The sequence below is a fragment of the Gavia stellata genome, chromosome 2, assembly GCF_030936135.1.
Source record: "Gavia stellata isolate bGavSte3 chromosome 2, bGavSte3.hap2, whole genome shotgun sequence".
Taxonomy (NCBI): domain Eukaryota; kingdom Metazoa; phylum Chordata; class Aves; order Gaviiformes; family Gaviidae; genus Gavia; species Gavia stellata.
In genome coordinates this window covers 39,121,837-39,136,122 of record NC_082595.1, presented here as the reverse complement: position 1 = coordinate 39,136,122, position 14,286 = coordinate 39,121,837, and the positions used below count along the sequence as shown (strand labels likewise).

The 14,286-nt window shown below is 35.6% G+C and overlaps 1 protein-coding gene across 3 annotated transcripts in view; it reads left to right on the top strand.

The window, feature by feature from the left end:
* The window catches only part of SHPRH (SNF2 histone linker PHD RING helicase), a 52,606-nt gene extending 41,781 nt beyond the window's left edge, over window positions 1-10,825 (top strand). For all 3 annotated transcript variants that reach the window (XM_009813506.2, XM_059828347.1, XM_059828354.1), the window contains exons 25-29: window positions 5,121-5,213; window positions 5,770-5,856; window positions 6,322-6,500; window positions 8,627-8,707; window positions 9,967-10,825. In XM_009813506.2, the coding sequence (XP_009811808.1) occupies window positions 5,121-5,213; window positions 5,770-5,856; window positions 6,322-6,500; window positions 8,627-8,707; window positions 9,967-10,063 (537 nt within the window). In that variant the 3' untranslated portion in view covers window positions 10,064-10,825. The remainder of the gene's footprint in view (window positions 1-5,120; window positions 5,214-5,769; window positions 5,857-6,321; window positions 6,501-8,626; window positions 8,708-9,966) is intronic.
* Window positions 10,826-14,286: the final 3,461 nt, after the last annotated feature.

The following is a 14,286-nucleotide window of genomic DNA, read 5'->3' as shown; positions in this document are numbered from 1 at the left end:
CTTCCTCCAGGAAGGATACGCATTTTCCTGACAAGTAAACGGGTTTTTTTGTTTTGTTTAGGGTTTTTTTTTTTAACTTATCCTTTTCATAACTTAAGATTTTTGGAAACAAAACATGAAAGGAAACAGTGTGAAAGAGGGTATTTTTTTAACACCTACTCTTTAAATATGCCTGAGGAAAGGCCTTGTAGATGTATTACAAAATTACACATCTGTTAAAGTAATGTTGTGTTGGGGTGTGAGGGGGAGGGACAGCTTTTGCTGAGCTTTAGTTATATTTTTGTTTAAGCATTTGACACTGGGTAGAAATAAATGCTGTTTGTATGCAGGTAATTTGTTTTTTTTTTTTATTGTGGTGTTTTTTGGCTCTTTGTAGCTAAGGAGAGATGAGGCTTTTTGGAGGCATAGTTTTGCTCTGTTTGCTTGAAATGAGTAGTTTGAGAAAGCTGCCTGTACTACAAGGCTGTTAGGATAATGTAAATATTTTCAATTTATAAGTCTTCATTGTTAGCCAGAGAACGTTAATCCTGATTCTGAAAGATTAGTCATCTGGAAAGTTTCTCGAGCTACCTGAGAAGTAGAGTAGTTGTTTTGCATTTTGCATATCTATGTAATATTGTCCATAGTTAGGAGGAAAAACCCGACTACTTCTTTAATAGGGGTGGGTGAACATTAAACAGCAGAAAGGAGACTATATCTATGCTTTCTCCACCTAACTTGTGCATTAATAAATTAGCAGACGGGTTCTAATGAGTGTATTCAGTAACTTGACCCAACATTTATTCAGTAATAAATCACAGTAGAGAAAACAGAAAAATTTTTATCTGATAAAATATTATTTATCAAAAACAATGCTTTTCATTGGAACCTGTTGACCATGAATTTATTGTTTGGAGAAAGGTTTCTCTGATCTGATGTTGGGGACATTCTCTTTTTTTTTTTCCCTACAAGTGTATCATCAATAACATGATTGTGAGGCCACTTTCTTCAAGCTCATCCCCAATTCTTTTGATCTAGTTGTGTGGTGTAAGCTTTTTCTCTATATTCTAGATGAGTGATGACTCTGTGCAGCTAGATACTCTGTAACAGTATTCTTTCTGGGGTTTTTGGGTTTTTGTTTGAAAAATCAGAAGGAAAACTTTGGAAAAACTATTAGTGCTTCTTGCCTATCCGCATTTTAAACTTTTTGGTACTTGGTTAAAGCCTCACTGACGGGATACATATACTTACTGAAAAGATCATTCTTGAATAAAGAGTGACTTTTGGTCTTAAAATGGCCCCCTGCCTGGGCAATTTCTTTCACAAGGCTTTCCACTGACAATGTACAGCTCTGTTGAAGACTGGTAGCTGTATTTTCCATTGTGACTTTCTCTGTTTATTCCTTTTAGCCTGGCTTTCTAAGGAGCAAGGTCTTTTCATTATATTATCTTAGACTTCTCCCTTAATTTAGCAGCCCATTAGATAATTTCAAACAGCTTGACAGAGAGTCTGAGTTTCAAAGAACATTCATTTTCTACAAGTCTTATTAAAATAGCCGTCCACATAAAGTATGTCTCTTACTTAACAAAATACTGTGGCTTGACTTTCCCCTTATTACAAAAGATATATCTTAAAGTTCAAGTCTGTGGGGAAACTTTATTTGTAACTTGTGTGCCTTCCTAATGACAAAAGTTAATGAACTTCTAGACACCAAAGTGTAGGAAATCAGTCCTGATTGCACTGTTTTATCTACTTTTCTTGGTAACAGAGGGGTTTTTTTTCATTGGGTTGAAGGCAAGGGTGGAGGAAGAGACAGCATCTCCCTGAGTCTTTAGCAATACTGACACATATGTAGTGCATACATACATTTTTACTTAGCACAAATCTGTGATAGTGTTAAACCAAAAACCTGTGGCTATTGCAGTTGTGGAAAAAATAGAGGATTCTGGACTAAAATGCAAAGGTAAAAGACTAATATTGGTAATAGATTTATTTAAATGATACTGCTATCTTTAATTAAAATACGATTATAATACAGCTGGACATACCAATCATAGTTTTAATGTGGTTGGTATGGTTAAAAGTAATAATGAAATGTGCTGACAAAGAGTTCCATGGTATCTGTGCAAGTCTCCTTGAAGCTTGCAGGATACTAGGGTTGCTGGCCTGTACTGAAGTCAATGCTACCATGTTCACACTGGTTATGTCAGTCTCCCTGGACAACTGGAATTCTATTTTATGAGTAGATGCTTCCTAACTCAAATTTTTAGATTTGAAGTAGTTGACAGCATGTGGCACCAGGGGGAGTAAATAGGCTATGTTTTTGAAGTGCTAGTTATAAGGACCTCACTTCATACGTGGTTTTTTAACAGATTGTTTCCTCAGGGTTTAGAGGTATCACCCTGTTTCTTACAAGAAAATTTCAAATATGTTTCATAAATCACGTTAAAAAAAATAGAATAACTAGATTTCATGTAAAACACAGAAGGAACATGTCATCTACTGTCCTGTGAAAAGGGTTGTAGTGGTTTTTTTGAAGCATTTCTGCATCAACAACTACAGGCAAAGCAAAACCACAAATTCTGTGTGAATTTGCATGTCATCTTGAGCAAGGGCCATTCTTATTTCATGAAAAATTAACAATTTATACTGTAGCTTCACTTTATGTACTATCAAAACAAGCAGCATTGTTAAAAATAAAAATTTCTACCTCATATTCCTTTAAGAACAGTTAACAAAGGATAACTAACTTACTATGGTTTCTATAGAATACTGAGATTAAGACAATATCTTGCTGTATATATATGAAAATTGTGTGATTTATTCAGTGTTTATATCTTCATCTGAACTTTCTCAGTCCCGCTGGTCTCTTTCAGTATTCAGTACATCTCTTTTTTTTTTTTTTTTTTTCCTCCATTCTTCCATTGTGTCATATATCTTGCTCTTTATTGTACCAGCACTAACCATCTTAAGTTAATGACTTAGATGCAAAAGGACTACTGTAAATGTGAGCATTTTATACTGAGAGAGAGATTACTGGCATCCCTGCATGTTTTAGTTCTGTAAAAGTTTCCAGTGTCTGGTCAGTATTACAGTGGGTATTGCCAGCATGTCATCCGAGACAGAAATTGTTTGTTAGAGGGTATTTTTTTATTCTAACATGTGCCATTCCATAATTAATTAGAACTAGTTAATCTGTTTATAAATACTCATCTGGATATTCAACAAAATGACAAACTCAAGGTGTATGGGTGATTAGTGGGTAACACTTTTTTAAGACAGTCTGAAAACTATCAGTTTCATCTCTCCATGAATATTGAGAACAAAATTGAAATTTTTTGTGTGCTCTGAACCAAAGCTTTAGTCAATTGTTAGTTCAATGACAAGTCTAATACAGTTTGTCTAATATAATGTAAGCGGAGGGATGGAGAACTTTGCACACTTAGTTATCTTGTTTTAAAAAAAGAGCAAAAGGACTGTAACCACATTGATCACTGTACTGGGGTTTTTTTCGCCATAGTTTCTCTGACTGATATTGTACAAAGTCATGTTTGTAACATCTGAGTCACAGGGAGTCTGAAGGGTAGAAAGATCAACAGTGGCTAAAGCTAATATCTTTTGTAGCAGGGAAAAATAGGACCTATAGTAAGGTCCAAAAAAAGTCTCTGAGGAAAAGACAGAGCAGTTTAGCCAGAATTGTCATTATTGAATCACAGATGAATGGTATCAGAAAAGCACATAAATGACTCTGGAATATATAGGAAATACCAAAAGTTAGTCTCAGATCTCCTAACTGAAGGTGGTTGTGATTGGCAGGCAGCTGCCCTAAGGCTGCAAATGTGTCATTCGTCCTTGCAGATCATAACACCTACTGACATAAGCATTTTTAATTGTCTAACTGACTTTTGGAAACAGTGTTAATGTCTACCACATGCAACAGAGGTGTCATGAAAAAAGCTGGTTTACTTCTATGTCTGTAACACAGAGTTGGAATCACTGTGGAAGACCCTGGGAAATACAATGGTACTGCTTATTGCAGCCTTTGGTAAAACAGTCTGCAGAAAGTCTTTGACATGTATTTGTGGAGCATTTATTTAGCTGCATAACATATGAATGATTGAGCAGCCCAACATTGGTTCCCAACTTGTGCCTAGACTGCTGACTTCCTTCTCTGACAACTCTGCAAGCAGCATAACTTGAGTAAATTTGATCTGTCATTGTAGCAAGCCAACATAGTTAATTCAATGTTCAGAGGACAGGTGCAGACAGAAATAAAACAGTATTTGTCCAGCTGAATCTAGTGCAGCTTGAAATTACTATGCATGTAAGAACTAATAAGGAATTAAATAAGGGCTTCTTAAAAAAACACGTTAGGTAAAATTGCTGTCATGCAAAGTACATACTGAAGGAAATAGGGGGAGATACTAAAGAACTGTTTCTTGGAATCCTCTTCCTGACTTAAGGGTAAAGGGAGGAGTACAGAAATTGAAGTGGACGAGAAGTAGAATGTAGTATTGTATTCATTAAGCACTGAAATACTTCTAAAGGCAGAATATGAAGATGTTTTCATTGCAGCACACAATCCTTCAAGAATTCATTTAGTTATATTTACCAATTTCTAATTATTTTAAATATAATTAACAAGCTTCATAGTACTGAGCATACGTTTGGTGTTACCAGTGAGAAACAAAAGCAACAGAAATAGCACTCAGGTTTTTTCATTGCCAGTTTTCAAGAGGTGTGATGGGAGGGAAATTTAAATGTGCATTTGGAAGATTCTTTAAAGATTGTGCCACTAAATTAAACCTCAGCAGGCCTAACTGGCATGTTTGGTGCAACTGCACTGCTTGGACTATCCATTCTGCCTCACGCAGAACTAGGTAGGTGTATCTGTGTGGCACTTCATTCTTCTGTTTACTGCACACGCTGTAATACACAGCTGATCCTATGGCAGTGCATTATAAGGGAGGTATAAAAGCAGTTCAGTGCTACTTAACCTGCCTTTCTTCCAGGTTGCTATTTTTTAAATGTGTGTAAAGATATGTAAGAGTTGTAATATAACATTATTTAATAAAACAATGAATGTGGAAGGAGTTGTTTAATATCCTACTTTACTAATGCTGTTCTTTGACTTTTCAAAGGGAAGTCACTCCACCAAAGTGGAAGCTGTGGTCCGAACACTGAAGAGAATTCAATTTAAAGATCCAGGGGCTAAATCCTTAGTTTTCTCAACGGTATTAATCACAATTTTCTGTCTTGTCTTTGCGTGTGTGTGTGAGTTTAAAGTGGTCATATTTTCAGGAATTAGTTTAGCTCCAAAATGTTGAATCACTCTGAACAGCCACTTGATTGTTTTGGGAATTTGTAGGGCAATTCACGTAACTGGGACATGAACAATGATCGTAGTCAACATGTAAAAGCTTGTTTCTTTAAAGGGCAAACACTTAGATTTATATGGGAGCATTAGAAATTCTAGATATTTTTAAATGTAATGTCCAGATATTTTTGATACATTGTAAAACTGGTTTTGTGATGGCTACCAATTTCTTCTATTCAAGCTGATCTTTTTAATTACATTTTTTATTTAGTTTTATGAAAGATTCAGTTCCTGGCACACAAATGGTTTTTTGTTTTTTCTTTTTTTCCTTCTTTTAAATTGCAAATGCGTATTTTGAAAAGCCTTTTTATCTACTCTTTCTTAGGGAAGTTAATTAGTATATTTTAGTTCTCATTGCTGTTTGTAATGTTGAGCTACTTTTATTGTGTTGTGTGTTTTTGTTTTTCTTACAGTGGCAAGATGTGTTGGACATAATTTCAAAAGCTTTGTATGACAACAACATGATTTTTTCTCAGATCAATGGAATTAGTAAATTTCAGGTACATAAAGGATATTTTTCTTAAAATTATTTTCAGTGGGGAAAATTACAGTTCATAGAAGTTAATTTTATCCTTTTACTTCATTGCTTCATTTGGAAAACTGAAAGAGCAGCAAATTTGTTTGGCAGAAGCTTTGATCTCTAACTTATTAATTCTAAAAATCATAATCACGAAAAGCCACAATTTAAAGCCTTTGGAGATAAACAGTACATTCACTTTTGAGAAACAAGCGTTGGCATGGATGTTAAGGATGAGACACACTGATCAATGTTGCAAGAAGTTCTTGCCTTCCTGATACCTGTCGAGTATCTGTTCTGGGATGACAGGTCTTGGATCAGTCAGGCTGCAAGACTGTCACTCTGGGGCCTGTAGGAGCTGCTATAATTTCTTGAAGATACAGAGATGTCCCTCAAACCCTTTATTGGGGAACTTTTTTGTCATGCTGCTGTGATGTTTGCCTTTTAGGAAAATCTCTCTGCATTTAAATATGATCCCAACATCAATATTTTGCTGCTGCCTCTTCACACTGGTTCCAATGGACTGAACATCATTGAAGCAACTCACGTTCTGCTTGTGGAACCCATTCTGAATCCTGCACATGAGCTACAGGCTATTGGCAGAGTACATCGTATCGGCCAAACAAAGTAAGAGTTAAAATTGCATTGAGTTTAGGTTCAGATATGGTCCAGAGTAGAACTGCATATTGTAATCAGAATAAATCTAGTTCACTGAACTTCTCAACTTTGGAGATAAGGGTATTCATAGGAATCCTGTTTTTAAAGATGGTTGTATAAGGGACAGAAAGATTAAAATAAAAAAGTTTGCTGAAAATACACAATGTGTATTTTTGTGCTACAGGGGTAAGATGCAGAAGCAAATTGCATTTAGGCATTTCGGAAGAATGTAGGCTCTTGAGTCCAAAATCCTCAAAAACCTTGTTCAGCTGCTGCCCTATTTTATGTGTGCTGTTGATGCCTTAGTTTTTAACTTTGAAGTTCTACTTGTAAGCATGTCCAGAAATGCCTTAGCTTTGCAGATCTGAGCAACTCACCATTTATGTCGTATGTGGCTAAATTCAGGCACAGCCCTTCCTAGTTTCCTTGAGAGGCTCCTTCTAGCTGGTCATTTCCAGCTCCAGATTAGAAGCTGCATAAGTTGTTGTGGTTTTTTTGTTGTTGTTTTTTTTCCAAAAAGAAAGTTATAGCACACACTTTTTAGAACTATGAGTTTTTAAATCACAGTTCTGCCCTCACACCCATCTAGATCTTTTTGAAGACATTAATGAGTTTGTATTATCTTCTGTTTGTTTCAGCGTTGTAGATTTTACATGGGTAGTACTGAACACTGAACAGAGGTTTTGGAAAGTTTGTCCTGAACGGATAAGATGTATATGTTTTTCCTTAGGTTTCATGTCACTTGAAAAAATAATAATAAAGACCTGTACATGAAGAAGAAAAATAGCTGGAATCAATTCTGGAACAATAATATTCTAGAATGATGGTTGGACTTGATGATCTTACAGGTCTTTTCCAACCTTTGTGATTCTGTGAAATGGAGGCAAAGCAAGAAGGCATGTATGAGCATGTATGTGAAAGTATGTTCATGAACAGGTGGATATTTGGGTGTGTTGGTAAAGATTTTGGATTAACTATGAGGGCATAGGAAAGACTGATTGCAACAGCCTGCATTATAATTTTGCATGATGCTGGCACAAAAGGTCTAGCAAAAACCTTGCAATAAAACCAGCAAGAATGTGTGCTGTACTTTCTCAAGTATAAGACTTCAGCAAGGCTTATTTGAAAAAGGGCTGTGTTCAAGTACAGTGAGCATAAAGGAATACTCTGTTTAGTTTCACTGGTGCAAGTATTACTAGTTCAGTTGTTTTCATTAACTTCTCTTTTTTTGGGTAGACCTTTGCCTATGAATCACAAAGTATTCCCCCAGAATTCCTCTGTGTAACGTTACCTGCCGAAGTTTGAACTTAAGATCTGAAAACCATCCAAGCACTTTCAAGAGTTCCTATCTTGAAAAATGTTTATATTGGGGAGCCTGGAGTGATTTTTCATTTTTATCTTTGGAGCTGACTCTCTTCCAGTTCACTTTCTTGTGCCTGACATTTCTTTCTTTTTTTTTTTTTATTACAGCTTTCTTTTTGAAATTTTATTTCGTAAACTGAGTTCTCGTTTTATGTTTACTGACATTTTGGCTTTTATGTTTTACTGGTGTTTACAATTTCATGTTTACTGACTACAATTACTGACTTTTAAAAAAAAAATTATAGTATTTTGCCGTCTTCAAGAACAATATTGTTAAAACTCTGGGAATGAGCTTTAATTATCCATCACACTGAGCTCTGTCTCTTGGACTGACTTGTGACAATGCAGTATAAACATCGTATATAACCAGTGGGCCAAATTAATTTCTTTAAATGACAGGCTAGGCTCTTGAGGGCTCTTTGTTTATGGTAGGGACACAGAAAGCAGAACTTTGCCCAGCATCTGCTTTAGGATTTTAGTTAATACAGCTTATATTAATTTAGTATGTGAATCCAGCCAAATGAAAGTGTGTGCTCTGGGAGGCACTAAGCATCCTTAAATGTCAGTGGAAGTTGTTAATCACCTTGTAAGATTTCTTTCTTAAAATACAGAGGTGTTCTTTCAGCACTCTTACAGTAATTAACATGAGACAAAAATGTGGTCTTGAACTTTTGACAGTAACAGCATAACTTCTGCTCACTTCTCATCTTGTTTTCTTTTTTGAACACATTCAGATCTACCATTGTTCATAGATTCCTGATAAAAGCAACAATAGAAGAGAGAATGCAGACTATGCTGAAAACTGTAGATAGAAGGTATGTGTTGAATTTTTTTTTAAAACATCATTATTGCACTGAAAATTAAAAGGTGATTCTCAACCATACTTTTATTACAGTTAGGTATGCATATCTTACATATAAACTTCAACTGTTCTCCTTCAGATTGTTCTGACGGACAAAAAAGTTTTAAGACTTGAAAAATTTATCTTTTAACCTGGTTCCAGTAACTTGAAGCTTAAGGTAGTTTAATTCTCTGGAGAATATTTTGGTTACATTTTGTATATTTTAGTTCATAAAAGCCCAATTAATTAATAAATTATGTGTTATGATTTATCTTTTCAGTTTACCTATTTCCATTAGTATAAAAGCAATGCAATTAATATAGTAACACTAAGCCTGCCACTGGAGTAACAGAGTATGTTATAAGCTCTAATATAGGACATTAATTCTTTCTTTTATTATTTTTAAATTCTACAAACCTAGTCTGTCAGTTCTGTGTCACACTGGTTGGTTTTGTGGTCAGTGCAAGAGTTGTCCAAATGCTAGCTCCTAAGTCAGCCTGGTGTGCAGACACAGAAAGCAGTTTTCACTGTGTTTATCTTTTCAAAATCTAAAAGCAGTGATGTACTGGGAGAGGAACAAAAGTGGTATTTACATTCTTTATGCAGAAAGTGTAAGAGGTTTGTACCTCTTTAAATATATTGTATACACAATACAAGATACAAATCTAGGAGGAGGCCTTAGTTTAAGAAAATTAGTTATTTTTCCATTTTTTTGGTCTATTACAAATTATGAGACTAAAAATTTACATGCATATCTTTAGCTGTAGCTATGAAAGATTTCAGCTTTAACTTTGAAAGAATGATTTAATCAGTTTCCGTATCTGTAAAGTAGCACTACTTTTGCATATAAAATTCAGATAAATATACAGTGGTTGAATGATCCCATGAGGGCTAATGTTTTGAAAGTAACATCAAACCTTGTACTTGGAAGCTGAAGCCAATCCCTTAAATGTTCAGAGGGCAAAGCGGATTATCCCATGTTCTGCTACCTCTGTAGTCTTTGGTGTTGACCGCTGTTAGGGACAGTAGATGGACTTTGTATCTTACTCAAAGTGTGCAAGAGAAGTAGCTGATCAGTGTATGTATTTTCCCTGATAGAAAGTGTGTTTTCCTGCTGAGCTTCAAAGCTGAACAGTTACTGGACTCTGAACTGTGTGGTCTGTCTTCAGTGCATACAGCTTGTTACTTAAGTTGATTCCTTCTCTGATGTCTGCATGCATTTTTTTCCCACAGCCACACGAGCTCTTCCATGAAACAGTCAGAAGCCTCAGTTCTGACAGTGGCAGATTTGGCTGACCTTTTTACAGAGGAAACTGAAGAACTTGAGTAAAAACATTGGTTCAGTCTAATGAAATCAGAAAGTACCTGACCTAATATAATATGACCTCACCAGTATATAATCCCCTTGAACTGTCATTCCTGTAAACATCATCTAACATTTGTCCGTAACAGAGCTATTGGAAATTGAAAAGTCTTAATTGTTACTGGTTGATTCTGTGATGAAGTTCTTAGCAGCACACAATTCTGATAGCACTGGAGAAAACTTGCACTTTGCACATTATACGAAACCATGGATTTTATTCCCAAAGAGCATTTGAGCTGGATGCTAAAACTGAGATCTTGGACCCTTGGTTGAGAGGATTTTTACCATCAGGTTTGATTGGCTAGTAGCTCAGTCTGAAAGCAAAACTATGTGGGTGGTTGGGTGGGAAAGGGAAGTAGAAAAAAACACAAAGCTAATTTTTTTTTTTTTACTGTACAAAGAATTGTTAGAAAGAATGACTGTAAATTAATATTCTTCTAGAAAGGGCTCGTTAGCATTTAATGCAGAGTTACTGAACGTCTTATTGGTCACACTTTAAATGACTAATCTTTACTAATAATTTGGATATTTGTATTAGGCTTTTAGATATTCATAAAGACTTGTGACAGTTAAATTTCATTGTTAATGCTTACTCACTGCAAAATTACGATAATTAAATTATGCTTTTTGTATGTGTGTTGGTCTGGTAATCAGTTAAACACTTGAACTTACTGTTAATGTTTTCACTTATTCTTGAAGCCATGACTAATTTAGTGCTTTGTTTAAAAAATAAAAAAGTAATGCATTTGTTACAGAATTTTTAAAAAATTAGTTTGTTAAGCTGCTGATCACTTTAGAATCATTTGGTGCTTGTGTACATTTTCCCACCCTCATTTCTTTGTCTAGTTCTCCCCCTTAAAGATGCAGCAATCTAAATATTCAAAATAGATGAGATTAAAGTATGCAGTCTAATTATTATGTACCTAGTCTAAGTTAGATAATGAGTGGGGAGAGATGAAACTTTTGTGAAACTTCATCCTTAGATATGCGAGATGACTCTACCCCATCTCTATTGATAGTAGAGAGTTTAGAAAACAAATCTAGGCTAAGTTTTAGAGTGCTGAAAGTAGGCAAGATAAATTTTAAGCCTTTTGTTATAGGGTATGGACATACATTTGCTTAACACCGTTTCTGAAGGTATTACAGAAGCAAGCTCAGTTATGCAGTTGGTGTTAGACACAATTTTGTGTTTAGAGACTCGGCAAATGTGTATGCATAAGCAACAGGCTACTTCCCTCAAATTACAGTATTTACTTTTTCAGTATACAATGGTTTTTATATATTTTAGAAATCTTACTTGAGGTTGAAATTAAAATGAGTCCTTTAAGAAATAGCATCTTAGAGTAAAAATTCTATCATGCCTGCTAAATAGATTTGCCATATAGTTATTAAGCTTCTTGAGTTCTGTTTTCAGTCATGCTACATTTGAGTTGCACTGTTTGGGTATTAAGCCTATGTGCATGGCAGACAAGTTTTCCACTGCTGACAACAAATATGAATAGAATTTACATGAATAATACTGTGTCAAGAAATGTTTTTTTGGCATTTATAGTCCGTTGTCCTTCTGGACCAAGTAGATACTTTGTTCTAAAGACAATTTCAGTAAATTTACAGACAATGTATCTTTATTTCCCATATTTGTAATAGGTATTTTTTATACATTTTGTTTTGGAGATTACTGATTTTTTTGCAGATTACAGTTTGCAGCAAGAGAAACAGAATAGATAATAGGCTTTTTTTTAAATGAGATTGATCAAACAGTTTGCCCAGAGACTGACATCTCTATCCTTGAACATATTGGGAACTCAAATGATCCTGAGCAACCTGATCCAGCTTCAAAGTTCGCCCTACTATGAGTGGTGTGTTGGACCAGATGACCTCCATGGATCCCTTCCAGCCTGAAGTATTCTACACTGTACTGGAGATCATGCTGTACAGACACTCCAGGAACTCTGAGGGCAGCAACATTCCAGTTTACTCATCGTCCTCAGATAATTTTAATATTGTACGAGTAATGTGACTGAACAAGGAGTTGCTGTTCACTCTGAGAAATTATATTTCTATGTTAAAAACTGTGGAAGCACACAGTGTTTACATTCATAGCTCCCATTTTAAATAACTAGATGTGGGAATAATAGTTGCCAGTGAACATGAAGACAGAGAAGCAAACTGAAAAATATCTGCTATGAGAGGCTTCCCAAGCTCTGCAAGAATTTGCCTTCTTTATATAAAGATGGTGGTTTCATAGTTTATTTACAAAAATGTGGCTTTTGGATTCCTAATCAGAAGCATAGCTTCTCATCAAGCAGTGCATGAGTCCTGACTTTTGTTTTTTTTATGCTCACGTAACAGCATGGAATGCCAGAGATCTGGTTCCAGGTGCTCTCCTGGCTGCCCTGGAGTGCCAGGACCTAGAGCTCTGGAGGTATAACATTAAAATGTGTACACTAGTTGTGTTAAAGCACCTCTTGAAATTGGAAAGTTGAACCATTGGTGTACATAGCCTGTGTTGGTAGTAAAATGGATTGTTCCAGTTCAACATAAAATTAAGTATAGACACTAAATTTAAAGAATTATTTTGAAAAAGAAACCAAACCATAGTTTACTACTTTTTGCCATTCTTCGCAACATGTAGCTTCTTGGACAAAGGTTTTCTTTCAGACATGTTAAGACATCTCATGTGGTGAACTTTTTTCTTTTTTCTTTTTTTTTTCTGCTAAAGGTGCAGTTTGTACATCTGCAGTGCTTTTCTGTTATCAAAGCACAGTAAGCCTGTTTTCACGGTGCTGCCATGATTTTGCTCTCTATCAGGAGAACGCTTTTGAAAGACAGTATCTTAGCTGAGAACAAACTTTGCCCTATTGTAATAGTTCCGGTGTACTCATAGAAATGGCATCTTCCACAGAAGACCGAAATCTACAAATACTGCAGTGTTTACATAGTATTTGTGTGGACATACCCACAGTCATGTACCAGATTCTCATGTGTTCTCCTGCTAAAACATGTAAACATGACAGTATTGTTTATCCAGTGAAATCAGTCCCTTTAAAAATGAGGCTCCAACTGATTCCAAAGAACTCAGTGCTGACCTTTCATCTCTTTCAGTTCCATGACAAATAATGTGGGGAGCTTTTTGACTGTAGTTGGTAAGGATTTCAGGAAAAGTTTTTCTCCCTGTATATAGAAGTTCAGTGCCTTGTAGAACAGAGCTGTCATCTTATTTCAGTATCTGTAAAAGCTTGATGCAAATAGTAGACTTCCCTGAACCACACAATATGATAGTGCTGGAAACTAAGGAGTGGATTCCCTTGTGGTGTTAAATTGAACTCTCTGAATTTCACTGTGGATCTTCAAATGAGTTTGTAAGTTAAGGTCCTCTTTGTTCTCTAAATCAGTCTATGCCAGGAAAAGGTTTTAATCTTAACCTGTTAGGTAACTTTTTAGCATACTAATGAAAGTCTGGGATACACTATAGTTTTCACACAGGTCCGATACTATAAAAGAATATTTACCTCAGTCTTCTCATGCACATTAAAGTTGCCTATTAAGGAATGGGGTTAAGAGTTGATGATGCTTTTTGTGAGATAGGCCTTCCAAAACCACTTTTCTGCCAATATCTGTAGATGTATTGACGTTGTCTCCCAGCAGAGCACCCTCTACTTCAGAAGTAGCTGCACTTCAATACAAATGTGAGTGGGATCCTACAGAAGAAAAAAGGCATAGTTGTTTCTGGTTAAAAACATAATTAAGACATTCTTCTTCCTGTAAGATTCTGTCTAGATTAGTGGCTGCGGAACAGTTAACAACTCTCTACCACTGTCTTTTCTGACACACAGTGCTGTCCTCTTTCCATCCCTTTTTGCAGTCCTTGTGACTACATTATATTTTCCAAAAGTCCCAGAATTATTCATTTAATTAGCAACTGTGCTTCAGTTAAATTAGAGGGGGAAAAGTCTGTATTGATCAATCTTGCATTGACCAATGTAAGAAAAATGAACCTTGAAATTTATTGCCCCCCCGAAGGTAAGGAATTACATGAGTTTCTAAAGGAGAATTTGGGTTTTTTTTCTAGCTATAATGGAGCCTGTTTCTGAAGCTTATTCTAAAGACTTCCTGCTTAAAATCTGTATAATAAGCTTTTCTACAGACTGAAAGGCTAGTTCCAAAGCCACTGTGCCTGTGCTTTTCTT